The following is a 26,694-nucleotide window of genomic DNA, read 5'->3' as shown; positions in this document are numbered from 1 at the left end:
CAGCAGAAAGTTCTATGCTGGAGATAGGAAGGAAGTCCTTAGAGCTAAGAAAATTCAACTCAACCTTGATACCTTAACTTGCCTGACTGTCTAAAATCACTTCCTCCCAACTCCCCTTAATTTTGGCTCCTGTGTGCCCACCTTCCTAACCAGGAGCTCTGCTTAACCCTATTAAGTGAATCTCTGTCAAAGCTTTCTCTGTAAATAAGAGTTCAAGAGCAAACAAGTTTTTCAGACCCGAAGAACCAGGTAGGGCCAACTCTTCATGGTCACTGCAGAGCACAGAGTCAGGCCAGTGGATTCTGGGTTCATACTGGTGGGGTTCTTGCCAGCTACAAAAGCATAAACTTAAGGACTTATAATGATTTTTCTCTAAGCTTTAGTTTTGTCTCTGCAGAACGGGAATGGGGTGGGGGGCAGGAGTCTCTGGTCTAACTTGCTGTTTCCATGAATAGTGATTGAAAAGTGCTTTTCAGGATGCCTGAGAAAGGATGGGTGCAAGGAAATGTTCTTGTGCATCAATGTTGTGATGGGTAGTTCTGACAACTTACTGCAGTGTGTGTTTATGATGATACAAAAGGCTGTCCTGTCTTAGCCATTTTAATTTGAACTCTCAATAGAGTACCCCGGGGTAGGTCACCTACATGACACATTCAGTGCTTCATATAAAGTAAACTTCCTATTCCATTATTCTGTTTGACTGTAGGCTGAGTGTTCTAAGAACATCAGATAGGCTAGCCAGGAGTGGTAGCTTGTTCCTAGGATGCCTTGGGAGGCTGAGGTATGGAGATCACAAAGTTGAAGCCAGCCTAGGCTACATGATAAGTTATAAATAGCCTGAAATACATAGGGGAACCCTGACTGAAGTCCTCCTCCTCCTCCTCCTCCTCCTCCTCCTCCTCCTCCTCCTCCTCCTCCTCTTCATCATCATCATCATCATCATCATCATCATCTATGCTGTTTAGATTAGGAACATTAAATGTACTTTTCAGCTTGATTATATGGGCCATGACTCTTTCATAAGTTGAGGTACTCTTGTGATTATAATTGAGGATTTAGCCTTTGCCTGTGGCCCAGGGATTTCATGATTCATGGGATAAACCCACCTTTATTTTTTTCATTTATTCATCCCTCATATACTACATCTTGACCAGTTTCCTCCCCCTTCCCTCCCCCAGTCTCTCTCCCAGCCCCTCCTCTTTCCCCCAAATCCACCCCCTTTCATTTTACCTCCTCCCAGAAAAGAACAAGCCTTCCAGGGACATCAACCAGATGCAACATAACAAGCTACAATAAGACCAGAAACATATTCTCACATCAAGGCTGGACAAGGCAATGCAGTAGAAAATAAAGGGTCCCAAAGGCAGGCAAAAGAGTCAAAGACAGCCCCTGCTCCCACTGTTAGGAGTCCCACAGAAACAACAAGCTGTGCATCCGTATGCAGAGACCTAGGTAAGACTCAAACAGGCTCCCTGATTTCTGTGAACTCACTTCAGTCTAGGTCAGTTGATTCAATGGGCTGTGTTCTTGTGGTGTCCTTGATTCTGCTGGCTCCTCCAATCCTTCCTCCCCCTCCTCCACAGGAATTCCCAAATTCTACCCAATATTTGGATGTGGGACCCTGCATCTGATGCCATCAGTTGCTGGATGAAATCTTTCTGGTCTCTCTGATGATGATGATGATGATGATGATGATGATGATGATGATGATGATGCTATGCTTCAGTCCCAGTGCATCCTGCAGGCAGGACAGAGTGTAGGTGGGAGGTTTGTGTCTGAGTTGTCCCATCCATCACTTGAAGCCTTGCCTGGTTATAGAGGATGGTCTTAAGCCCGCCTTTTTATTCACTTCCTAAATCTTACAAGATGAGGAGAAAAATCAATGAGATGAGCCCACATTTGTATCTCATATCTTTTTCAAACAAAGGTATTTAAGAATTACTTAATACTAGCAGTATGCCAAGTATGGACTAGCCCTGGAGAAGCTGTGCAGTGTTAAGTGAGTGTTAAGGCCCACCCCTGATTTTAGTCTATACTCTCAACTGCCTATGGAGTTGGTTGGGCTTTTCAGTAGCTCCTGCCAGGAGTGTAAAAGTAACTAACACACTGGGCAAGTCCTTCTTGTGGTAGAACAGCCATAGGCCCACACAGCTGACCCTCTCACCCCCTAGAAACTGGTCACCACACGCTAGGGTCAGGCTGGGTGGCAGGATTAAAAATTGAAGACACTGGCAAAATAATTTCTTCACTTCAGGAACCTCTGTCAGCTGCTGCTCTGTGACAACATGGGTGTTTGCCAGTGATCAAAACAACTGGGATATGCCCTCAATAGAGGGCGCGGCCTGCCTGCCCCTGCCCAGAAGGTTGTTGGTGTGGCTCCAAGGTTCCCAAGTGCAATGGCATAGAGTAACAAGCTTCTCCCATATGCCTGTTCAAAGCCAACTGGGGAGGAATTCATCCTGGGCCTTAGCAGTTTAACCAGATTCAGCTTAGCAAAAGCGAAGTCGACTGGGTGCGAAGTCGGAAGGGCAAGCAGCTTACATTCAGAAACCTGAGTTGTATTGCTTTGCTGGATCAAAACCACTGGGAATAGCACTAGACAGACTCATTAAGCAAGAAGGGTTCTGTGAAAGTGACAAAATCATAGCACCCCAGATACCCCAACATGAGATTAAAAGCTGAAGGGAGGTTTAAGCTTCATATTAGTAAGTGGCATTATGACAGTTTAGGCAAAAGGAGCTTTACAGCTGTCTGAGTTGATGCTAGCCCTGCAATGGGATCATCTGTGTGAAGCTGTATGAACTCCCTTCCTGTGCAGGGTGGAGGATGGGGATGAGGTGCAGGAAACAGGCCAGAACTAAGGCCTGAAGGAGCGATTGATAGAGGAGGCAGTTGTTGACAAGACTCATGCACTTGGACCCTGCCCGGAAGCTGAGGGTGACAGTGGATTGGGGGGCGGGGAGGACACTGAGTGGTAAGGACGCCCATGTTAGCTCCTGTCTCTTCCCTTATTGACCAGCCTTATGGCTTTAGCTGTTGGATGGTAAATGCAAACCACCCTGAGACAACCCCAGGAAAGTCTCACTATATAGCCAGGCTGCTCTCCCACTGTCTATCCTCCTGCCTCTGCCTCCTAAGTGATGGGATTACAGGCGTGCAGGATCATATCTGGTTTCAGCATTTTATTTTGAGATGATTTTTACATACTTAAAGAGAATTTACAAAAAAAAAAAGATACAAATGTACATGCACACACACATACATGCATGGACACATGCGCGCGCGCGCGCGCACACACACACACACACACACACACACACACACACACACACACACATACACACCACCTGATAGGGAGTTCCCTACCCTGTATTCAAGTTTCTCTCAAATTAACCTCTTCAAAAACACGATATTCTTACCAAAAGTAAAAAGTGACAATTGCCCTCTGAATTTGATGGAGAAGAGCTTAGACTTTGAGAATCACTTCCACCTATGGCCTCCTTTTCTCTGCCAGGTTCTCACGAGGCAGTGAATTGTCTCCTGATTCTCCCCAATAGCACTTCTTCCCTCTAGCCCACCTCTGTCTCTCTCCTTTTGCCCCTCTCTCACTCTCCTTCTATTGCCCCTCCTTTTTCTCCTCAGCCAAACCAATCGCTCTGGGACCTGCCTTTCCTAACTTGCTTGTTATTTTTTCCCCAAAGCCTATAGGGCCTCACCTGCCTCTCTCTTGCCCCCAGATTCTAGCACAGAGCCAAGCAGGAAGTTAGTTTTCAGAAGCTGGTAGCTCCATTAGCAGCCCAACTGGCCTCTGACTGCCCAGAAGCTCTGGTCCCCATGCACTTTTCCTGGCTCCCCAGTCCTCCAAACTCAGAAATACATAGCGGGAACACCAGTCATAGTCACTCTTCTGCTGTTATAAAGACCTCAGCTCTCTAGGGAAAAGGGGCCACTGGTGACTGGCAAGTTCACTGCAAACATCTGTGTCTTCCAGTCCTCTCAGAGGGACGCATTACAATTTATATTTAAAGTATCCAGGAACCAAATATATATATCAACACTGTTCTTTCTAATAAGGGATGTGTGCCTCAAGCCCCCTGGGTAGCTGTGGTCAAGTGAAGGATCACATTCACCATGCTTCTGAAGAGGGAGAAAATAACCTGTTGTTCTGAGCTTAAAGAAGAGCACTTGACCCTTTTATTAAATTAAAGGGCTTCTTCTGCCTACCTTGTGATCTTGCTAAAACTCTGGTCTATAGAGACTTCCAGAGAGCGAATGAGCAGGAAGCCCAGCAGGAAGGCGCAGACTGTTGGGAGGGACAAATTAGGGGGTTGACCCTCCTAGAGAATTCAAGATGGAGAAAGTGAAGGGTGTTGAGTCTTGGAGGAGGCTTCTAGAGCCTTCAGCCAGTGGGATACACTCAGTTCATGTGGTCCTCCCAACAAGCAGAACTATTATATTTAATCAAATTTGTTTGTTGTATTCTATTTTGTTGTTGGTTTAAAACCCCCCTTGCTCTTGGCAGTGACAAACAAATTTGGTGTCTTCCACTTGAGCATATATAAATGTATAACCAGGATTTAACTATCTCACTACTTAGTATTATGTTCTCTCAGTTTGGGGTCTCTTTAGGCCAGTAGTTCTCAACACCTGGGTCATGACCCCTTTGGAGGGGTTGCATACCAAATATCCTCCATATCTGATATTTACATTATGATTCACAACAGTAGTCAAACCACAGTTATAAAGTAACAGTGACATAATTTTATGGTTGGAGGTCACCACAGTGTGAGGAACTGTATTAAAGGGCCACAGAGCATCAGAAAGGTTGAGAACCACTGGTTTAGGTAGCTATCCTTAGCTTTGGGTTTTCCTGTGCACAGTGACCCCCACATTCACACATCATCTGAGAGATGAGCCTATAGGGAGGCAGCCACAGAGCGGGTCAGCCATACTCTGTCCCTGCAGTGGTTACTGCCTGAGCCCACTCACAGGCTACTTTACCCTAGCCTATACTTGACCACATCCTCTTTTGGCTTCAGTTTCCTCAGAGGAATGAGGACAACCACAGAGTCTATATCATTTCTTTTTTTGGATTAAATTATTTTTATGTGAATACACTTCCCCTCCCAAGTACTTAGAGTAAAATGTGTACTTCAAAAAATTTTTTTTGTCATATTGTGCCTTCTAGTCACATGCTTGAGAGGGCTGGTCAAGTGATCCTTGCGTACTTTATCTTTAGCCCTTTGTACCCTCTTAGCCTCAGTACCACGACTGATTTTTCTGTCTGTCCTCTCAGAACAAGACTGACTGCTGAGCCTCACCCCTGACTTGGCCAGCATCTGGAGCAGAGTCTTCCCTGGTGGGGCCTTTTAGGAGGCTGCTATGTTTCTTGTCCCCTCCATTCAGCTCTGGTGGAAGACCAGCCTATTCCTCTCAGGATGTCCCTGTGTCCAGTGAAGCTAGGGTTACCTGCATGGTAGCTGGAGCCTCATTCCTGCACATGGAGGCTGTCTGCTTAAAGGAAGAAAACTAGAGGTCACTGCAACAGAAACTAAAATTAGAACCTGTGTTTTACTTTTGAAGAATCAGAGGCTCAGAGAGGTTGAGCAAACTGCCCCAGTCCCACAGCTAATATGTTTGCTTGTTTTCAAAAGCAAGTTGGGGAAATATTGAACAAAGAGAAAATTCTTGTCTGGCCGGGGAGATGACTGAGTCAGCGTTTCCTTGCAATCACAAAGATGTGAGTTCAATTCCCAGAACCCCTTCACACAAAAAACTAGGGATGATGGCATGTGCTTGTAGTTTCAGCAGAGATAGGCAAAGCCTCTAGGGCTTGCTGGCTAGCTTCAGGCCAATAAAAAATGTGTCTCAAAAGTAAAGTGGATGCTATCCTTGAGGAAAGCCATGGGAGGGTGTCATCTGAATGCTACATACATGTGTGCGCGCACACACACATTCATACATGCACACACATATGTACCACACACATGTGGGCCTGCATATTCACATGAACACATATGATGAACAGGCACACACACATACACACACACACACACAGAGAGAGAGAGAGAGAGAGAGAGAGAGAGAGAGAGAGAGAGAGAGAGAGAGGTGCTTTTAGATGTGCATATGGGTCAGGAACCCATTTCTATAAAAGGTCAGAGGGTATATTTCTTATGAAGCAGGTGATTGCTGGCTTTGACTTGTAGTCTCTCTTCTGTCAATCTCTAGGTTACCAAAAACCGAACAAAAACTGGAAGATTGGGAGAGAGTTATTGATGAAATCATTACATGATTAATATAAGGTTATTGAATCAAAGCAGAAATGATGTGTCTACATGTCTTTGAGAATATAAGGAAGGGGTAACTGGGAGCCGCAGAAGGTTTTCATGCAAAGTCTCACCTTGGCAAGGGGGGGGGGGGGTCCAAAGATGAGGAGTCACAACAAAAGGAGAGAGCACAGGAAGAAAGAAGTGGTCAAGGTAACACCTTAACTTGTTCAAATACCCCATGGTTAAATGGACTGTAAGTCTTTTTAAGCAGTAAAATCAGGCTTTCAGATCAAGGGGGAGGCCAGAAATCAGCTCAGATCTTAAGCTGGCTAAATCAAAGGGGCAAGGAGACAGTCTCACCCTGAAGAACCCAGGGAAAGCATATTTCTCATAATAAGATACATGAGGTTTCTAGCTAATAATCTCACTGTCCCCAGCCAGAGAAAAGAACAGCCTCCAGCACTTTGTTGTAGTCAGATCTTGTCCCCAGACCCCTGGACTCATGCCTAGCTGGACTAACCCTCCCTCTCATGCTTGCTATCATAATAAACCTTCCCTTTCACACACCACCGGACGCCTGTCACCTTCTTCACTGATGGCCATGGCTCCAGCCCTTTTCTCCTTCCCCTCCCCAGCCTGATCCCCCACTAACTTTGTAAAACTTGCAAGTTAAATTTTTCAAAGACTGTTTCTGACAAAGCAGTGGGAATTAGATTTGGCGAAGCTCTTCATAAAAAATTGAAGACATGCTATATTAACATACATTGATTTATTCATAGTGTTTCATTACAAGTAAGTGAGGATCCTGTAATACCAGGAAAGGTTAGGAGAGCAGGGGAGCGTGGTATATTATATTGACAGCTCCGTAGAAATCGAGTGGCTTTTGGATTGAATTTGGAAATGGGAAGGAACTGGCTAGTGAATAAGGCATGAGCTTTCTCTCCCTGTGTCTGTGTATCAGTGGACTTGCCACCAGGCCAGGCAGGTCACTAAGACTGATTTTTGAGAAAATACAGAGGCGTATCCTCTTCACTGGTGCACTGGGGTCCCTGGCCCCAGGCACACCCTGAGCATCTCCCTCTTCTGTTGCTAGGAAACGAGAGTCCAGCAGTACACTTTCCCCCACTTGTCCTCTCCTCTGTCTTCAACTTGGACTTCTCTCTGTGTGAGCCTTACTCCACCTCAGGCCCCTGTGCTGCCTATTGTCTCTGCCTGGAACACACTGGGCTTTTCCATCTACTCTGACTCCATTCCACACTTCAGGTTTGCATCTTTTCTCTCCCAAGTCCCTTTCCTGAGCATCGAATCTTGGTTCGGCATTGCTCAGATGCAGCCTCAAAGCAAATGATCTGAAGCTGAGCGAATGATTGAGAAACATAAGAAACACCAGGTTAAGAAGAAAGAAAAAGACACAGGATGAGAAACAGAAAGAAAGGTAGCCAGTGAATATGAATATATACTGTGTATTATATCTAGTAAATATATATTATATACAGTAAATAAAATTTTTAAATTAATAATTATAGTAAATAAACTTTTTATTTTACTATATTATTTTATTATTTTGTTTAGTTTGTGTGTGTGTGTGTGTGTGTGTGTGTGTGTGTGTGCATTCAAGCACATGCTTGGATGTGTGCCATGACATGCATTTGAAGGTCAGAAAACAATGTAAATAAGCTAAATCCCCAGGTTATCAAATTACCTAGTGAATTAATGCAGTCACTTGGAATGCCCCAACCAGAAAAACATGGAGAGATGGGGCCTACAGTGTTTGTCTCTGAGCTTGGGTTGAAAAGACAGTCAGTTCTGTCAGAACACCATCAAGTTGCTAGCCTCCTGTGGATGGGTGTGCATGTTTAGACTCTGCTTATAAAGTCCATGGGATTCCTCTTCTAGCATCACTCTGATCCTTGCCAAGTCAAGCCTTTCTCCTTAAGCACATGGCACCATTGCTATGTCACTGCTGCCGTACACAAGAGAGGGAAATCACTCTGTCTCCAACATGTTTGCCACCTATGCCAGGGATAAGAAAATATTCACTTTCTCCAAAAAGAATCTGGGCCTCCTCTTTGGCCTGGTTTGGATGTTCTAGAAGCATGGTATTTATTTATTTATTTATTTATTTATTTATTTATTTATTTATTATCTAAATGTTTTGTGTGTGTGTGTGTGTGTGTGTGTGTGTACGTGCATGTGTATGCGTGTGTATGTATGTGTGTACAGATGCCATGCTGCACATACGAAGATCAGAAGACAACTGTTAGAGTTGGTTCTCTTTTCTGACCTAGCTGAAGAAGGGTCTCTTGTATCTGCTGTTGCACTGCATACTCCTAGCTAATTGATGGGTGAGATTCCTGTTTCTGCCTCTGAGCTTGCTGTGGGAACACTGGACTATAGATATGCACTACCACATTCAATTTTAATGTGGTTTCTAGGCATCGAACTTGGTTCGCATGGCTAGTACTTTTGCCTACTAAGCCATCTAGCTAGCCCTTAATAATATATTTCTTAATGTAACAAAGTAGATTTTTAAAAATTAAAGAAAAAAACACACTATGTATCAACAGCTGCAGTTGTCTTCTTGAGACTTGCACAAGATCAAGCCAATGAACCTTTTTGTTTGTGGGTTGGGATTATTGATGGCTTCTAGAAAGGGAAACACATTTTTCTTTAAAGATATGGCCTCTGAAAAGTCAGCTGTACTTCAGTAGATGGCCCCACACCTATGAGTGTATAGTCAGCATGAACTTGACCCAGTAGGCTTTTGGAAAGAAAAAAAAAAATGAGCCTGAGAGATTGCTCAGTGGCTAAGGATGCTTGCTGCTCTTATAGGGGACCTGGGTTCAATTCCTAGCACCCACACTAAGCAACTTACAGTCTTCTAGGGGATTTTCTAGGGGACCCAAAGCCATATTCTAGACTCTATGGAAACCAGTCATGCATATGGAACCCACGCATACATGCAGGCAAGTGCTAATAATATAAAATAAAAATAAAGTAATAATTCTTTTTCACAAAGTTCGGAGGAGGTGAAGAGGTGAGGCAGGAGGTAGGAGGAGTTAGTGGGAAGAGCAGGGATCGCATGTGATCATAATATCCTGTATGCAATTAATAAAATATTATGTTAAAAGAATCCTGTGCAGGCTAATGTAAGAGCGATACAATCCAGGCTCCTGACACTCACAATATCATCCACAGAAGACAGCTTATAGTACAGTTACCATTAGTTACATTGACAGCAGGGCAAATGCAGAAATTGAGGAAGGGGACCTCAAGACTTAAATACCCTGGCATTTCTATGACATCTACCTAGTGACCAGCAGACACAGACGTTGCAGAATACAGAAGGGTCAGATTGTTGTCAACTCATGTACTGAGTGTCTTAGAGCATGGTCTTCACATTAACATCTGTCTGCAGTGGACTGGAAAACACAGCACTGAGACCCCATCACAGACAGTTCAGAAAGTGACGATTTGATGCAAGTTATTACCAGCCGAACAGCTCCTGAAATAACTATCCTGATTCTTCCAACAAGATGTGACCAAATACTACTGGTGTGTAGGATAGAATACATGGTCTACATTCTTTTGCACGTCTGTGGCATATATGTATGTGTCTATGTCTATGCATGTCATTCTGGGTATGTGGGTATATGTGCATATGGAGGTCTAAGGTTGGTCCTGGGAATCCTTTGTGATGATTCTCCCACCTTATTCATTAAGGTAGGTTCTCTGCATCCAACCTAGAACTTGACATATAGTCAGCATCACTCCTAGAATTCAAGGGTACCACTATGCCTGTGTGGCATTTACATGGATTCTGGGGTGGGGGAGGGTGGTCTGAACTCCTAACCTTTTGCTTTCCACCTGCCATTTACATGGATTCAACTGAACCCTAATTGTCTTACTTGTGAGCAATCCCTAGCCTATGGTCTGCATTTCTAACACAGGGGCTACTGTACTTTGGAAAAGGCTAGTCCAATTGATTAATGTTCAATACCAGATACATACAAGATCTCTAAGATCTAAAATGAGTTATAGAATGTGAACTACCTCATTAATGTTTCAGTGTTGATAGCAGACTAAAATGATAGCACTGTGGAATGTACAGAGAACAATGGGATCTAGTAACCAGATAAACTTGCTTCGTTGTCACTACAGCATATTTCTACTAATAAGTTTCCTTCTTTGACAATTGGATGCATGCATATAATATTTTCTGAGTAGCCTCTCACTCTCTCGTCTTCCTACGCTCTTTCCAGCCCCTACTTCCCTACTGACCTCTTTCCAGATTTCATCTTTTGTTTTGTGTCCCCCTACATTTAAGTTGGGCCATCTTAAGTGTGATCCTGGGTTTGGACCACCCATCTGAGCTTGGTAGATTCGCCAGTGGCTTCACCACTAGATACTATGCACCCCTCCTCACATAGTCTGTTAGCTGCCAGGAATTCAGCAGTAAGTGGCAAGGCTCCCGTGAGCTCCTCCCCAGTCCATAGGTGGCTGTTGGCTAGGGCATTCTTTTGTAGGTTCAGTGTTAGTAACAACAACAGATATGAATTCATGATTGCCATGACATTGTCATGCTTAAAAGAATATATTTAGCAGACTTTCTGTCTATATTTGGGCTTGTAAATTCTTTCCATGCCACCTTAGTAATGATCTTTGTAATCACCTCCTTAGGACATGGTATAAATTTCTTGTTTCGGGGTAAGCCTTTAACTACCATTTATTCTCAGCATCCTGTCCAGCCACAAGTTCTAAATAAACTGCTCCTCACTGTAAAGATAGGCTTCTCTAATTAGGGCTGAGATTATCCTTTGTAGGTATAAACATAGATGTGTAGAAGGCAGCTTGATGCTATGTCAGTTTAGCTAAGCAACAATGTATTAGTTTTCCCATTGGGGCACCTCCTCAGTTACAAATGTTTGACTGGGCATATAATACCAGGGATGGGTTCTTCTCTGGTGGAGTGGGCCTCAAGTTCAAGAGTAGTCAGTTGCTCATATTGTATTTATACCATTATTGTACCAGTGAGCACATCTTATCTGACAGGTTGGTAATGTAATCCATAGAGATCACAGCCAGGCAAACCATTAATGTCTTTCCTTCCTTCAGCAGCCTGTAGCACTGTTGGACATAACACTGAAAAGTCTTCATCAGGGAGGAAGCTTCTAGCTCAGTTCCCGTTGAATTTCTTTTTTTTTTTTTTTTTTTTGTTTTTCGAGGCAGGGTTTCTCTGGCTGTCCTGGAACTCACTCTGTAGACCAGGCTGGCCTCAAACTCAGAAATCTGCCTGCCTCTGCCTCCCAAGTGCTGGGATTAAAGGCGTGCGCCACCACCGCCCGGCCAGTTGAATTTCTTTATACTTTGCATTTGTGGTGTCTTCAGGAACAGTCTCCCTAACCAAGAGCCACAGAGGTATCCCATGCCTGGCACTGGAAACTTTGTTTAATGGCCCACTGCTCCTAGGACTGACATTCTCCAGCCATGAGAAGCATCCACTATCAAATCCTTTTATGTTATGTAAACTGGATCAGGAGATAGCAAAGATAGCACGTTTCTATTCTTAGGTGGCTTTTCATATCTTCTTCATTTGTTAACCCTTTCCTATTCTCCCACCTCCCCATCTTCCATCCCTCATCCTGATTAAAGCTTCCCACCCCCAGCATCCTCCTGATCCACCCACATTGTACGTATGTGCTACTGTCTCCTCTCCCTTGAGGTAACTCCCCTACAACTAGCCTCTTTGTGAACTCTGGAGGCTGGTGGAGTATAGACAATTTAAGATATCATGCTCCGATTGTTTTAGACATGGTTATTCATAGACTTATCGGTAGAAAACTCAGGGCTGTGGGTGTGTGTACTGTGGATGGTACTAAGTAGCTCTGTCACATGCTGGATTAGCTTGTCTTTCTTCTCCATCTGCCCCTGCTGCCCCTCTCCAATGAGTTCCCTTGGTTACTGAGTAGGGAATTTATGTGCTTCTATATCATTTTGTCACACAGATAAACTACAAGGCTGTTGGCTCACTGGATCCAAGTGCTGACCTATCCAGCCAGAGGGGGAAAGTGTTCAAACTCCGGAATGAAACCCACCACCTCTTTGTGGGTCTGTACCCTGGGACTACCTACTCTTTCACCATCAAAGCCAGCACAGCCAAGGGCTTCGGACCTCCAGTCACCACTCGAATTGCCACCAAGATTTCAGGTATCTCTTTTAGAAAGAGAAAAGAAGGGTATGCACTTTGCACTCCTTCTCTTGCAACCTTGGTAATTTCCTGGAATAAAAAGAGACAAACCTAACTCATTGACGGCAATAGAACAATTTAGACAATAAGGTCACTATTGGATTGTGGAAAGTCCAATTGATAAACTTCCTGAAGTTCATCAAATAACATGCCCTTAGCTGGAAGGAAGAAGGGGGGACAAGAATGAGCAAATAAGAGAGAGAAAGAGGAAGGGGGGATGGAGGGAGGGAGGGGAGAGGGAGACAGACAAAGACAGAGAGACAGAGAGAGATACAGAGACACAGAGAGATACAGAGACACAGAGACAGACAGACAGACAGACAGACAGACAGACAGAGCTATAAAAGTTGGTTTCTAAATTTATTTTCCAAATAGATACTTTCTAGTGTAACATACCCACAGTACTGGCTCTCATGAAATATCTAATGAAGAAATGAAGGATTAAAGGAATGAAGGAATGAATGCCAAGCTGCAGTATCCTAAGATTGCAAACTGTTCTACCAGTAGGGTGCACCACCCTGCCTGACAGCAATAAGCAGAACCACTGCAGAATGCTTATTTACAGCTTCCCTATTTTGGAATATCTATGCAATCTAGTCTGCATGCATTTGTATTTTGCATGTGGTTTTGCAGAAGCCATGATTTTCCGTAGTTTAATGTTTCCACTTATTCCTCTCCCCTAAGTATTTCCCACACTGCTGCATTGCTTTCATTATAATGTTCTGTCAACTGGATGGACGTAATTTAATTAAACAGTCCCTTGTGGTTGAATATATTTGGTATTTCTACGTTTTTATAAAATAGTGCTCCAATAAACATGTTACAAAATAAACTTTAAATCGTTGATTGGGATTATAACTTTAGGATTAAATTCAGAAATTGAAAAAAAAAGAATTAAAAGAGATGTGGGTTTTAATAGCTCATAATACAAATGGCTAAATTACCCTTTCAAAGGATTAGATTTAGTCACACTCCTGTGGGGGGAAAGGGTCTTGTGGAAAAAAATGGAGCTAATTCATCTTTCCTTTAATTTGCATCTAAATGTGTATAAAAGGGCTGATTCTTTTCACATCTTTATAAAGTACTTACATGTTCCACATATTCCTTTTATTCTGGGTGGGAAGGGTACTTTCTGATGATGAGCATGCCTGATCCCTCATCAGACTATTGAACTAGGAGAGAAGTAGATGAGAAGCCAAGGCTACCCTTACTGAGGGGCTCAGATATCATGATGTCCTTACTACCACTCACTACCTCTGTTCTGCTGGGATGGGATCAAAGGGATGGGATAAGATGGGGTGGGAAGTGTCAAGGGACATATGGGATGTGTGTTTCATCACCTCCAATTTCTCTCTTTCCCAGCTCCATCAATGCCTGAATATGATGCAGATACCCCACTCAACGAAACAGATACAACCATCACGGTGATGCTCAAACCTGCCCAGTCCCGGGGAGCCCCTGTCAGGTGAGGAACTATGATCTGTGGTTTTCCCCTCTGTACCTGATAAATCTCCAGGTGAATCACATGTCTGGCAACATGCCTGGCTTCAATAATCCAGAAGCAAGATTTACTACACGGAAGATGGTCAGCAAGCCCAATTTGGAGGGAGGTACTGAGCCAGGATCTTCCTTACAGTGAACATCAGTTCAAAGGGAACATCCTGATAGGGACCTGAAATGGCCAGAGTGAAAAATTTCTGGAACATAATTAAGAAAAATGTAGTTTGTGGGTGGAAAAATCAAGACACAGTGCTTTTGCAAAATTGCCTGACTCACTGCCCTAATAGATGGACAGACGGCAGACAGGCAGACAGGCAGACAGGCAGACAGGCAGACAGGCAGACAGGCAGACAGGCAGACAGGCAGACAGGCAGGCAGGCAGGCAGGCAGGCAGGCAGGCAGGCAGGCAGGCAGACAGGCAGACAGGCAGACAGGCAGACAACAGGCAGACTCTGTATTCTCCAAAGAATCTAATCAAAAATTTCAAATAGGATGAACTCTTGGGGCTCTTTCTATTCAGAGCTATGAGATGCTAGAGTCCCACAGGGGCCATGCCTGCAGTATCCCACTGCTTATTATAAGGAGAGCTTGTTGGGGCTCAAATGGGCACCGAGGGACCAAGAACAGAATCTTATCAGCTAGGTTGATCAGGTCAAGTTCATAGCTGTTGGGATGGATTGACATTCATTTTAAACAAGATTCCCTTTGTATAAAGCAACAGTGTTAACTGCTACATTTGCTGAAAACTTCAGGTCTCAGGCCCTCAGTCCATCCAAATAAGGCTGATTTGAGAGCCGTGGGGATCTATTAGGATTGGCTTTTTAGTGACATCACCTAGCTTGTCCCTCGGGGGAGGCTGGGAGACAAGCCCAGGAGGAGGCTTTTGAGCTAGACAGTCCTGATCTTCATTTTCATCCCTCTTTCAACTCTACCCAGAAAGTATGTGATATGGCCAACAGAATGAAGCAACAGAAGTGCAGAAGTTTTTGCCTAGTCTGAAGACTTGGGGATGACCCAGGGACTATGGCCTGCCATGTGTTGGGATGATGCTTATGGGCCTCTCACTACAGCATGTCAAAACTCTCTTTCCTCTAATAATCCAAAGCAGATGCTGGCATTTCAGACTGAGGTACCCACTCCCTGCTTTCCCACTAGCTGCTCTGACACAGCATTATACACTCATTTAGCTTTCTGTATAAACCATGAGACAGTATCTTCATTTTCAAACCAGGAAGCTCAGGCATAGAAACGAGGGTATTGAAGGAGCCACATCATACTGCTGCGTGCCCATCATCTATAACAGCACTCTTTGTTGTTCATCAAAGCTCCTCCCAGTCTTAAGATTTGGAAACTGAGGCAAACGGAAGCTGATGAGTTGACGTATACCATCTAACAAATAGGCCAGGCAAGACCGAAGCCTAGTTCTGACCCTTTCCACCACATTCATTTTACTGAACCAAGCCACCTTACTAGGAGGATGGTATGCATGGCATAGTTTGCTGACATTTCCATCTCGAGAAATGGAAGGAAATGTCACCACCGCTCAAAGGAGAAATGGTTGGTGTCTAGACATCTCTGGCTGCTTTCCTCCTCAAGGCTCTGGTTCACTGAAAGTGGGAGTACGCCTTGTCTCGGGGATTATTTTCAGACCAGTGCCTGGGCATTTGCCAAGAATGGAAGGAGACTAAAAAAACGACGTAAGGAAGGCCTTTCAGGACAACTGTTCTGAGAGCAGAAATACTACTTACTGGACATTTCAGTTACCCTTTTCTACCTAGGCATGAGTCCTGGGCATAGGATATACATCGTGGAGGCAGCTGGCCACAAGTATTTATTGAGCACTTGCTATGTCGTGAAGTGAACTAACTGATTCGGGTATAGTTAGAAGCAAGAACAGCTCACTCTGCCTTCTTGAGGCTTGTCCTTGTGCAATTTTGCCATAGAACAGGTCAGAGACGTGAGACAAGCACCTAGGTAAACAAACAAAGCCATGAAGTAAATCATGGGATACAGTGAGCCGACTGTACAGACTGAGAGGAACCACGGGCATGATGGAGAGATGAGCTACTCTCTAAGCTGGAAACTGGGAGCTGGTACGGAAAGCAACCTGATGCTCTACAAGCTGGGACTATCCTCATCCCTCCAACTCGCTTCAGGCATTTGGCCAAGGATCCCTTGAATCATACTTTAAAGTTGTTGAGAGAAGCATCCAAATATCTGCTAACATAGTACAGTAGATGTGGCAGACAATCATTTAAAACACGTTTCACATAACTAGAAAAATGTCAAAGTTCCCAACGTGCGGAAATGACATGTTTCAGAAGCCCAATTATCCTAACTCAACCATGATATATAGTGTGTGCAGGTATTGAATTATCATTTGTACCCTATAAATAAGTACAATATTATATGTCAGTTGGAAAATAGCCACGGTTAAGAAAAAAATTTTACCTGGCAAAATGGCTCAGCAGGTAAAGGTGCATGCCACCAAACCCAACAATATGAATTCAATTCCTGGGAATCCACGTGGTAGACGAAAAGACCTGATGCCTAGCAAGTTGTCCCCTGACATTCAAATATATGTGTCCCTATCTCCCCCAACAAATCAAAAATATAAATGCAATACAAATATATATATATATATAAAATACTTCACAATTGATAATATTTTTATTTCTGTTACATGGCCTGACTCTTAAGTTTTCTGGTGGGTAAATTAGTTAAGAAATACCATCTCTATTTCAGAGAGAGGGGTGGAGAAAATGAAGTCTGAGATGTTAAATCATTGGTCCAAGGTCCTGGTACACAAAGCCCATGTTTTATTCATTTCTCTCTGTGGTAACAAAACTCCTGACAAAAACAATCATGGAAGGAAGAATTGATTTTGGCTCACAGTTTAAAAAGCAACCAGTCATGACGACCTGAGACCCTGGAAGCTGATCACATTGTACCCACAGTGAGGAAGCAGAGAGTGATGAGCTATGGTGCCCATTTTACTTTCTCCTCTTCATTCAGCCCTGTGGAACGGTGCTGCCCACATTTAGGATAGGGCTTTACATGTCAATTAATACAGTCTAGAAATTCCCTTACATACATATGCCATCCAGTCCTTCTAGATTCTGATCCACTGATAACTCATGTCCTTATCAGGTAGGTAGTTGAACACAGATCAGAGTCTAGGGTCATTGCTGCCCCAATAGTTCTGGCTTATAGTCCCACTGTGTCAGGGGAAACTGGAAAGAATTTTAGTGAGTGCTGTATAATGAAGCTTTTTGCCATCTGAGGATGATATTAGGGGTAAGGTGTGTCCTATAAGTCTGGACCACATAGCCCCAGCCTATAACCTGTCCCTCTATGTATTTACCTATTCAATTCTTATGGATTCATCCCTAAGCCTTGGCCTCCAGGCCCCTAGGCAGTCTTTTCTTCCTCCAACCCACACTGCTTAACTGCTGATGGGGCCAAATTCCAGCCTCCCACTCCTTGGAAGCCTCCCAGGTTTGACTCCTTCGAGCAGGGCTGAGAATTCAGAGCGAGAAGGCAGGGGGTGGGGGAGACATTGAGGAGATGACTGCATGAGGTTCCTGCACCCTCCAGCCAAACCAACTCCGCAGCTTGGCCTATTTTTCTAATACTCCACAATGGAGATTTATTGCTTTTGTATTGCTCTCCTCGGGCCTTCAAAGATTTATTGGTTTTTAAGTGACAGAATCCCAGAATTGCTTAAAAGATCAATCAAATGGTGACTGGAATCTAATATTCAGCTCTGACTCGAACACGCTGAACCTTCTTCCCCCACGCCCCACCTGTCACGCTGATGTATCTGTGGTAACCTTCATAAGAAAGTAACTTGGCCATGAATTAATCACCCATAATGCAGTCCCTGCAGTGAGACAGGGGGCTCTGTGAAAAAAATCTGTGGGAGACGCTCCCCCAGCTACAGCAGACCTTCTTGTGAGGATCCTTTTCTGTTCTCTCCTCTCTCATCCAGTTAGTCTTCTGCATTGTCCCTTGATTTTCAGATCAGCCCTGGTTGGCAATATTGCTTTGCCAGCCCCATTCTCCTGGCCAGCTAGGTGTCCTTCCTCATATGTCTGTCATGAGCATCTCTGTCTCAGGTCTGTCCCTCCCCCCCCCCCCCCAAACTGCTGGAGTGGTCCTCGGGAAGCACAAATTGGATCAAGTTAGCTTCCCTGCTTAAAATTCTTAAATGGGTCACTGGTTTTCTATTGCATTAAGTTCAAGCTTCTTAGCATGAAATTCAAGGCCTGTCAGCATCTGCCCTTAACCTTATTTCTCATTTCATTTAAATTCACTTTGCCCCTTTTCCAGGTTTTACTCAACAGTGACCTACGTGATTCCTTCCTGGTTCATCCCCAAGCTTTTAACTGTGTTGTGAATGCATTATGCATTTGTAAGCTTTCTTTGTTTTTGAGAGGTTTTTTTGTTTGTTGTTTAATTGTTTTAGATTCCCTTGTCTTGGCCCTAAAACACTTGAAGTCTTGGTGCCACTGGGCCTCCTTAACTTGGAATAATGTCTAGACAATAGTAGATGCCAACAAACAAAAACACAAAAGGGAAGCAAACAAACAAGCAAACAAAAAACCCAACATGTAGTTAATAAATCGTGTGATTATTTAATTCAGAGTATCAGTCATGCCAACCTTGTCGATTCCAGATGCTAAGGCCATGCATTTTGTTAGCTTCCTTCTATTTCACAACAGAATAGTTATCAGATGGATCTTTCTCTGACAATAAAGATGCCTTTCTTTGTGAGCTATCTGGTCGGATTGCCACCAACCATACGTGACTGTCAAGCACTTGATGCATTCCTGCCATAACGGAGAAACTGGCTTATTTTATGGTGGTCACTTTTGATCAGTGTGATATTTCAATGCTGGCACAGCACACACTGATCAAAGCCAACCTCCCTCTACCTACCCTTGGCATGCAAACTCTAGTTACCACCATTCTGCATGGCTTGGGGTCTCTCTAGAGAGAGAACATTCAGTCTGTGCCTTTTTGTGTCTGGCGTACTTCATAGTTTGGCATAGTTTCTCCAGTTCCATTCATTTTCCTTAAAATGACAGGAGTTCATCTTTCTTTATGTCTGAGTAGCTCTCCATTGGGTAGATATACTGCACTTTCTTTATCCACTCATCGGCTGGTGGGCATCTAGGCTGATTCTGTATCATTTCTATTGGTAATATGTGCTGGCGTAGGATAACTCGGTGGTAGACTGGGGCTGCCTGTTAGCTCCATTTTAAATTAAACTCATTTTCTTATGAGATTCTTTTACTTCATATCCATGCCAGCATTGTTTTTCATTCGATTTTGATAACAGCCATTCTAAATAGAGTGAGATGACACCTCCCTGTAGTTTGGATTTGCATTTCCCTGGCGGCTAATGCTAGTAAGCATTCTAAAGGCATTTTTTTGGCCATCCGTTAGTCTTCTTCTGGGGACACTGCAGTTGGGTAACAGCAAACAAGTATAAAAAAGAGAAAAGGGGGCTATGACGATATGTGTGTGGCTAAGGATTCTTGTGAGAGGTAAGTGCACAGGCATTCAGCATGTGCCTTCTTGGCGTGGAAGGAAGCTGGAGGACTTCCTGGAGGGAGTGCTGCCTAACTGAGGTCTCTGGAATTTAATTTATGGAAGGGTATTTAATGGAAGAGAGAGGACTGTGACTGAAAGAGTCCATACAGAGAAGGCACATGGGATGTTCTAAGAGCCCTAAGTAGTAGTCAGTGAGCAGGGCAAGAGGTGAGGCAGGAAGACAAGGGCAGACAGGGACTAGATCAAGAAGGTCTTTGCTCTGGGTTTGAACTTCGTCATGAGATGTAGGAGGGATATCTAGCAGATGCCCACATTTTGTCCCCTGTGTGATTGGCTTTTGTTGATCACACTACGTAGATATGCCATTACCTTCCCAGCATCCAGGTCAGCTGCCACATCGCAGACTGTCTTGCTTCCGTCCTGAGTGAAGGATACACTATCTCTTCCCATGGTGCCCTCTGCCTTCACCCCTCTTCTGTCAAGACTTGTGTGTGGGTCTGTGTCAGTGACTGTGGCTCCCTGGGGACAGGAGCTAGGTCAGAACACAACTTAAGAGCCATATGTTCTCTCCCTTACTTCTGCCTCCCAACTGGACACAGTAGTACAGGAAAGGCTTTTAGGATCAGATTCAGCTTTATCCAGCAGTTTCATTGGGTATATTAAGACCAGGTACTTGATTCTGTGATCCTCAAGTTGTCTAATGATAATAGGGAATGTATGTATATATGAATTATATGTATATCATATATATGTACACATTTGTATACACACATCGCATATACTAACATATAATACATATGTATGTATATGTACACACACATATATGTGTGTATATATATATGTATATATGTATTGTACACACATATATATATATTGTACTAAGCTTTGAAGGTCACATAAAAGAGTTTAGGGCAACTGGCAGTTTCTAGTCAGACTGGTTGAAGAAGGAAATGCCCCACCCCATCCCCAGATCTAGGTGGTCATAGGCAGGTTTATCTTCTGAGCCTGTTGTAAGCTGATATCCCTATACTATAAGTATTCTGACCCTAACATGAGGCTGATAGCAATGTAGGCGCTCTGGCAACCCAGTAGACTCAAGAACAGGATGGAACCTGGTAGGCATTACAGAGGCATCCTGGGTACTACTCATGGGCCATCTACAAAGTGAAGTTAGTACTTGTGACCTGTTCCTATGGAGTCTGTAGGCATGGATCCGCACCAACCTGTAGAACTGGATATACAGCACTGAACACTGGAAGCCAGTGTATCCTGCCAATGGCTTCCAAAGGTCACAGCAAGTTTTATTTATTCCCTGATAAGAATCTCTGGGTGTCATGCAATTGACAGGCACATCTAGTTAGGACCACACATTCTGAAATGCACGGTGATTAGTTGCAGTGCAAATTGGAGACCCAGCCAACTTTTTAAGAATGAGGAAACTTTACTGGGAAAAAAGAGAAAACTATTGCCAAATTTCCTCCAGGATTCCTTTAATAACAGCAAAGCCCTGAGTGGGAGCACACGGAACAATCACAGAAGGGTTTTGCTGGTCTGTGGAGCTGCAGTGAGCAAAATTGGAATCATTACCAGTTGATTCTCAGACACCAGCATATGATTGTGTCCAATTAGGAAGAAGAAATGAAAATTTGGAGGATTATTAGCATGGGGCAGCCTGAGGAGACTATGAGTCCCAGTTCACATGGTGGTAGATGAGAGACAGCAATTATAATCATTCTCTAAGCTGTATTTGTTTTGTTCAGTTCCCCCTGCTCTCCGGGCCACCTTTGCTAGGGACTAAATATGAGGAGTTCCATGTGCCCTGCTTTGCAGGGAGCATCTGGTGGAGATGAGAGGTATTTCATATAACCTGTAAGATGATTTATCTCTGTAAGTAAGTAACACTGCTTGTATCTGTGCCCAAAAGCATGCTGGGAATGTATCACACCCACACTGGATTAGGGAACAGGAGGAGCCAGATACAAGAAGCAGCAATGAAAATAAGACATGAGAGGATGCATGCTGTTGCATTTTTCTTCCCACAGTCTAAGTATGGCACTAAAGGGACAGACCATTTTAATTAGAGAAACATGGAACCACCAAAGGAGAGAGGGGTCAGTCCTGTATTGAACCAAAGAACAACAGGCAGACAGATAATTCAGTCTTGTTACAGAAGCAAAACAGCGGAAAGGCAAAGTGTATAAAACTATAGATGTGTTGATTGGCTTCACTATGGTAATTTCTGCACATCTCTCCTTATTTTACTATCTGTATGTATCTATCACCCATCTGTAGCAGCGTGCATAGCTTGGATGCACGTAACAAAGTTTATCTGTTTAAGGAAAGGAAGATTTTACAGGAAAACACCAGGGAAGAAAGGTAACACTCGATTAATATGGATGGCTTGCATTCAGTTGGGCTCAGCCTAGCTACACTGCTGCGTTCCCATTATAAACCAGCCCTGCCCACCTCTACCCACACCCTGCACCCCAGTAATGCAGCTTACCAAGAACTGGCTCTGGTGTTGGGATTTTGGATTATATTACTCAGGCACAAACCAAGGAGGAAAAAAAAAAAAAACAGGTGTTTGGAGAATATTTTAAATGGAGCAGTCGATGGAACACGGAGAGTGTTCCTGTTCTATTTTGGACTGTCTGCCATCTGGAGAGATAGAGACTGGGGCTGTTGCTGCCAGGATGGAGAGGAGAGAGTGGTTGCCATGTTCACCTCCTACCACAGGGGCTATTTAAGCTCTAAACGTCTGTGGTGCTGGAGAGGCGTCTGAGCAGAGGTTTGCATTTGGAAACTTCAGCACCTCTGTGGTGTGTGAAAATCCAACAAAGAGGATGACCACACTCAAGGACAGTGCAGAGATGAGTAGCAGGAGCGAGTTCTGTGATGCTCTACCAAGCCACATCTCAGGAGAGAGAAGTTCAGGCTTGTGGAGAAGTAGAAAGAAACCCAGGTCAGTATGACTGTATTGTAACTTTCTTTATGAAACAAGAACATTAAAGAAACAGTGATTAGAAGAAAAAAAAAGAAGAAGAAATGGCCAACATTTTTACTTTAACCTCTAATAGAAAATAAGAAAGAGGGCTGGAGGGATACAAACTGTTTATGAAAAGAACTTGAGTTAGATTACCAGCACCCACAGCAGACAGGACACAACTGAGTATAACTCCAAATCCAGAGGGATCAGACACCTCTGCCATCCATGGGCACCTGCAGTCACATGTATATAACCACACATAAACATGCACATAATGTTTTTTAAATGAAAAGAAAATTTAAGAGATGCATAAGTCAACCAAGGACAATAGGAACAGGAAGACAGTGCTGTTAACCAGAGCGCCAGAACCTGAAACATCTGGGCAAGGCTTGCTTACAAATAACATGAAGGATAGGGCTTAGCCATCAACAGCTTGGGCTACTCCTACAGAGAATCAGAGCTCTGTTCACAGCACCCACATTCAGCAGCTCACAACTGCTTGGACCTCCAGCTCCCACAGATTCAGCACCCACTTTTGGCACCGCAAACACGCACATGAAACTGTATAACCACACACAGATGCTCATGCATACACACAACAAAATATAAGAAAGTAATTTTTAAAAATATAAAGGCAGACCAGCACATAGCAGAGATGCTGACGCCTGGAAGATCGTGCTGTTGTCAAAGAATCATCTAGAAAAGGCAGAGACATGATTTTTTTAAAAAGGCAAAATGCATGGTCCAGGGATAAGATGCTAGAAAGTAGGCCTTAATAACAAAACTCCCTGTGGGATAACTGCACAAAGATGCTGGATCTATGGTAATTGATTCAAGGTCATATATATCAGGGAACAATAGAGCATGGACAGGTGAGAGGGTTGTATTAAAAGTAGATGTAATTTTATGATACTTACTCTCCAACATGGGTGGGTGGGGGGGGACAACTCATGAAACCACTGTCAGAGCAGCAATGACACCAAGATGCCTTCCCCACATTCCCAGGTCTCCCCAACTTTTATTTTCTTCTAGCTTCTACTTCTCATACTGCTCTTGGCCCTAGGACAGTTTGTACCTCTGCAGTCTCTCTGTCTGCAGCTGCCCAAAGGTCAGACTTTGAAGTCTACCTCCACATCCTGATCTATTAGTGTTATTTCTCAGCTAGCATATGCAGTTGTGCAACCCTGGTATCCAAAGAGGCTTGTTCTTCTGGGGGAAGAAAAAAAAAAATAAAACCACATTCTGCACAAAGTCTTTTCCTGTTGCCTGGAGCTGGAGGGAGCTGGCCAGGGAGCTGACTCCTCTCAGCAGAGATTATCTTGGAGACTCTGGATTTTTGGTAGGGGAAGGATAGCAGAAAGATTATAGCCTATGTGTCTAGGAAGAAGAAATTTATGCTTTCCTCCCACTTTCCTTTTCTGACCTGGCTACAGCTGCTTAGGTTTTGCTGTTTGGCTTCTGTGTTTCCACTTAGGTGTCAACTTGGGAAGACATTGTTTTGAATGCTTGCAAACCTATAAGGAAAGTAGCCATTTTGAGAATAGGAAGTAACAGTCCAAATAAGAGAAGAAGAAGGGTTCGAGATCATACCGTTAGACCTGAATTGTACAATACAGTAGACACAGTATGTGGATATTTAAATTAAATTAAATATATAAAAGAAAACATTAGCTCGTTGGTTTTATTAGCAACATTTATAGGGTCCATTGTCCATGGTTAGTATTGGATATCATATCTAATATTTCCATCATAGTAGAAATCTCACCGTGTGCAATGCTGGATAAGAAGAGGCCATGGTTTCAAATCATACTGATGCAGGTTTTTTGAGGATACAGATAAAGTCCAGAGAGCCTTCCATGAGAGATGAACAGGATAATGGGTAGAGCATAGAGCTAGGCATAAAACATTAAGTTCCTGAAGAATAATGAGCCCTGTACTTGGGTCACTTGCGACTCTTGATTATGACTAGGGATGAAAAGATGGGGCCCAAGAAACTGCCTTTAAAATACATTCCCAGGTGATGCTGATCCTGCTGGTCCACCCTTGAGTACTAGTGATTTAGCCAATAGGTGACCAAGGTGGAGAAAGGAGCCTATACAGATAATCAGGTAGGCTCTCTAGGGTGCTGATATTTGCTTGTGGCTATGCTGTGAAAAGCAGCTGTTTTATATTCTATAGGGATACCACCCTGGCTGGTTTTGCAGATTTCAGAACCCCGTGTGTCTAGGCAGTATATTTCAGCATTCGGATAACAGCGTTAGCTCATAAGAGCTGATCTAGAATCTGCCAGTGTATTCCTCTATTCCTGTCTACCCGGGGGCTAAAAACACGCCCCTATTTTCTGATGATGATGACAATGACTGGTGTCTGAAATAATTCATGTTGTGTTGGCGCAGGCTGATGGTGAATCTTAATATATTGCCTCTATGCAGATGTTAGGGCGTAGGTAGAAGATGGATGTGTGGTAAAGCTGAGCATCAGACCCCAAACACATCTGTATTCTTTTGTAGAAGAAGGCTAGAGCAGCCTGGGAGAAACAAATCCGTTTTCCAACTTTCACTCCATAAAAAAGTTCTATATTTTCTTAGATCAGACAAAATATGTCGAGTGCGGCGGTATGGGCGCGTCACTCAGCTGGGTTGGAATCTGTATGCATTGTCCCCCTGGGCCAGTTTTGATTATGTTCCTTTACCTTTCATTGCAGTCAGCAAATCTGAATTTGCTATTGTAGGGAGAGTAAGAAGACGAGGGGGAAAAAAAAAACGGAGATTTTTAACCTTCAGAAAGTTCAGAGGTTCAGTCTGAATAAGCACAAAAACTTTCAGCTTGCCTCTGAATTCCTTGAATTGGCAAAACTGTTCAGACTCCCAAGAGAACTACTGTGCAGCCAGGATTTGGGCCTTGCTTTGTGGCCAGAAGGGAGAGCTGAAATTACGAGTAGCAGAGTCATGAAAAGTGGGAAGAAGAATAGATGTTGGAGGGGTTGGGGTACCAGTCTAGGATAAGTGTTACTCTATTGTTATGTTTTTCCCATTTCCAAGTCATCTGCTTCCCACCGCTCACAGGTAACAACTCCTCTGCCAGGACACCCTGTTCCTGCTGAATTGAATCAATTTCCCAAGGACAATTGTCTAAAATAGTTTCCAGTGGTGACATATTTGTAAAGTCATGGAAGGAGTGGATAGATTGGGATACCGATGTGTATACATGGGCCAGATGTTCAAAGACAGCGCATGATCTGTGACAAGCACACATGCCCCAAACCAAGAGAATTCTTTTTGGCCTCCACAGCATACAAGTGGCTCCGTTAAAACTGGCTCTGTCTCCCCATCAGGGACCTGTGGAGCTGTGAGTGTTAGGGGAAACAATCACTTCCATTCAGGTTTGGAGCAATGTGTTTCCCAGGCTTAATTATACCACAGGTATATAAATTACAGAAACATGTTAATGCTCCCATGATTAAAATTATAGAGTGCCTAATTGAAAAAGCATAAACTGAATTGAAGAATTCCTAATTATAGTTTGCTTTGAGGTGTTAATTTCCTCCATAACGAATGCATAATTTCTTGGAACCTAAAAGGGAGGCCTCTGCATTGGCACCTAGGCTTCAGGAGGATGGGGAAGGGCTGTCTGTCATTGTTTACAGTGCAGGAAGTTCATTTGGGAAGCTAGGTTGAGGTCCAGACTCCAGGGGGAACCTTGTTTAACAGCTTGAGAAGGATATTATGGGAGTAGTGACCTTAGTCCAAGGCTCTACCTGGGAAGACCAAAGCAATGAGGAGCCTTGGGTTGAGAAACGTTTCTCTGTCCCCAAAGTCTTCATCTTGTTCCCTGTTGGTGTGGGTTAAAGTTTATGTCTATATGTTTTGATCTAGATTTCTCAGTGTCACATGGGGATTCATTAAAAATCAAATGTTTGAGGGTCCAGGGAGATGTTTCACTTGGTAAAGTGCTTGTAGCACAAGGACTTGAGTTCAAATCCCAGCACCCACATAAAAAGAGAGATGTAATGACACACTCTGGAAACCCCAGTGATGTATAGGCAGAGATGGGAGGATATACAGGGCTTCCTGACAATCCAACAATCCAATCTAATCCAATCCAAGAGCTCCCGGTTCTATGAGAGAGTACGA

At 43.6% G+C, this 26,694-nt stretch overlaps 1 protein-coding gene across 12 annotated transcripts in view; it reads left to right on the top strand.

Moving 5' to 3' along the window:
• Ptprt (protein tyrosine phosphatase receptor type T) overlaps nt 1–26,694 on the top strand; it is a 1,076,931-nt gene that overhangs the window by 791,999 nt on the left and 258,238 nt on the right. For all 12 annotated transcript variants that reach the window (XM_076930177.1, XM_076930174.1, XM_034495571.2 and 9 more), the window contains exons 10-11: nt 12,275–12,476; nt 13,879–13,981. In XM_076930177.1, the coding sequence (XP_076786292.1) occupies nt 12,275–12,476; nt 13,879–13,981 (305 nt within the window). The remainder of the gene's footprint in view (nt 1–12,274; nt 12,477–13,878; nt 13,982–26,694) is intronic.

This window comes from Arvicanthis niloticus, chromosome 2, assembly GCF_011762505.2.
Source record: "Arvicanthis niloticus isolate mArvNil1 chromosome 2, mArvNil1.pat.X, whole genome shotgun sequence".
Taxonomy (NCBI): Eukaryota; Metazoa; Chordata; class Mammalia; order Rodentia; family Muridae; genus Arvicanthis; species Arvicanthis niloticus.
The sequence above is the reverse complement of the archived record's forward strand: the minus strand, read 5'-3'. Positions and strand labels throughout refer to the sequence as shown.